Genomic DNA, 2,128 nt, shown 5'->3' with positions numbered 1-2,128 from the left:
TGCTGTCCCCACAGGTCTCCTGGCACAGACACCGTGCGTGCTTCCCCTGCCCCCACCTGCCGCGTTTCCCTCCACCCATGCTGGGTGCTCGGGACCAGAGCCGGTAAACTGGCACCCCAGGAGCTCACAGTCCAGCAGGGAGTCAGGCGAAGCCTCCTGGGGGGTGGCGGGGTCTGAGCCCTGGCTCCTGCTCGGGGCTTTGTCCTGACACGGGCCAAGCGCACATCCGGAGTCACCAGCTCTCTGGCCTCACACCTCACCGCCCAGCCCGGACTTGACTAGAATGGCTGCTCACGTCCTCATACGCCCACGTGTGCGGTGCCTGGCACCAGTGTCTGTGGGGCCCAGCTCAACGAGGGAAACAGACAGACACACAGGGGGAAGCAGGGACAGATAATAGAGTTATTCCAACATGTGGAATCCATGTTGCATGAGCCCCTCACAGCGTGGACTTTTGGGGGGCCCTGATTTAGACAAGCCAGCATTCGGGTCAGAACTTTCTCCCAAGGGGACATCCGTGGGGAGCCATTTTCCTCTGCAGCCCCCGTGCGTGACAGGCAGGTGCTGGGCAGGACCCCAACCCCAGCTCTGAGCGACACTGAGGACCCCGGCCGCTAGGCCCCGTACCCTGCAGGTCTCCCGGTTCCTCTGCATCTCCCAGCCCCACTGTGTGGACAGAGTGGCCACAGCATCGACCCTGAGGGCCATCTGTGCTGGCTGAAGTGGTTCCAGTGTTTCTAAGCTCGAGCACAGCACCCAGCAGCTTCAGGGATCAAACCCGATTTGTGCTTTCCTGTCACTGAGTCCCTTGCTCAGCCCTTGGAAAGGAAAAGCCGCCTATTCTTCTCCTCTCTAGGCCTGGGGAGGGTCGGGGACTGTGAAGCCAGTGGTGGCCCAGGCCAGCCTCAAACACCAGCCCCCAGGAAACACATGCCCACCACAGTGCCGTTCTTCCTCAAATGCCACCCCAGAGCCTGAGGGCAAGACCCTGGCTCACCTTCCGCCCTGTCCGTGTCCCAAAAGGCCTCGCTCTGCGGGGGACCTGTGCACCCAGCCTGCTGTAATCAGCCGTTACTCTGCCCTGGGCTCAGCGGCTGGACATGCCCCTTCCATCCTAGAGATGGGGAAACTGAGGCCCAGAGTTCAGATGCCTGAAAGGTCCAGCCCATCGGTCTATGCTGCCCACCCAACCCTGTCGCCTGCTGCTTAAGTGGTCCCAGCTGACCCTCCCTGCTCCTTCCCACCTGCCCTACACCTCCTCCCCCAGCCCAGGGATCCCACTGAAGCCCAAGTCAGCCCACAACACCCACCTCTTCAGCAGGGGATCAGCTTCCTGCTGGCTCTGAGGCCGAAGCCCAAAGTCCTCACTATGACCTATGGCTGCTGACCTGGCCCTGCTCTCTCCCTCTCTGGTCCCTTTATCCTGCAGGCCCAGGGCCTCACTGGCTCCAGGCCCTGGCCCCATCCACCCTGTCAAGGATCCTCTTTGGCAAAAGAGAGGAGTCAGAAGGATCACAGTTTTGAGCCCTCGCAACTTAGTGGCTTAGCGAGACCCTGTCTCAAAATAAAATATAACGAGGGCTGGGGATGCGGCTCAGTGCCTAGGCCCCAGGTTCAATCCCAGTACCACAAAACAAAACAAAGAGTTGATGTTTTAAACAAAATAAACTTGCCACAGAGGTGCCTGGTGTTGGTGGGGGCTTGAGCAGGTGGATGCGGATGGACAGAAGGGGGCACCCAGGCCTATTGCTCTGGATCCGCCTTCAGGAAGCCCTGTCTGGCCGCATCCAACTGGGGCAGCCCGAGGCCACATCCAGACGCCGTGGGCCGTGCAGCTGTCCTCTCCGGCAGACAGCATTTGCAGAAGTGGGAGCTGGGCTCTGCTGATGTCCTGTCATCGGCCCAGGTCAGGTCCCACCCCTGCCCCTGGGTGGGAAAGAGGACAGGAGGGAGGGAGGGCCGAGAGAAGATGGGGAAGAAAGGAGGTAAGGAAGGGGAGACAGGGTGACAGAAAGGAGCGTGAGCGAGAGGGGCAGGGGAGGCGTGGGGTGAAGGGAGAGCTCGGCTCGGCCCTGGTGGCCCAGCCCCAGCCCGGAGCCATCAGCCGCTTGCTCTTGGCCGCCAGGCC

The 2,128-nt window shown here is 61.5% G+C and overlaps 1 protein-coding gene across 1 annotated transcript in view; it reads left to right on the top strand.

The window, feature by feature from the left end:
- The first annotated feature begins 283 nt into the window (after positions 1-283).
- The window catches only part of LOC117283911, a 4,580-nt gene continuing 2,735 nt past the window's right edge, over positions 284-2,128 (top strand). The window contains exons 1-2 of the mRNA XM_033757913.1: positions 284-318; positions 1,768-1,906. Of these exons, the coding sequence (XP_033613804.1) occupies positions 284-318; positions 1,768-1,906 (174 nt within the window). The remainder of the gene's footprint in view (positions 319-1,767; positions 1,907-2,128) is intronic.

The sequence above is a fragment of the Fukomys damarensis genome, unplaced genomic scaffold, assembly GCF_012274545.1.
Source record: "Fukomys damarensis isolate Sample0158 unplaced genomic scaffold, DMR_v1.0_HiC HiC_scaffold_32, whole genome shotgun sequence".
NCBI classification, from domain to species: domain Eukaryota; kingdom Metazoa; phylum Chordata; class Mammalia; order Rodentia; family Bathyergidae; genus Fukomys; species Fukomys damarensis.
This window is presented reverse-complemented; position numbering and strand designations above follow the sequence as displayed.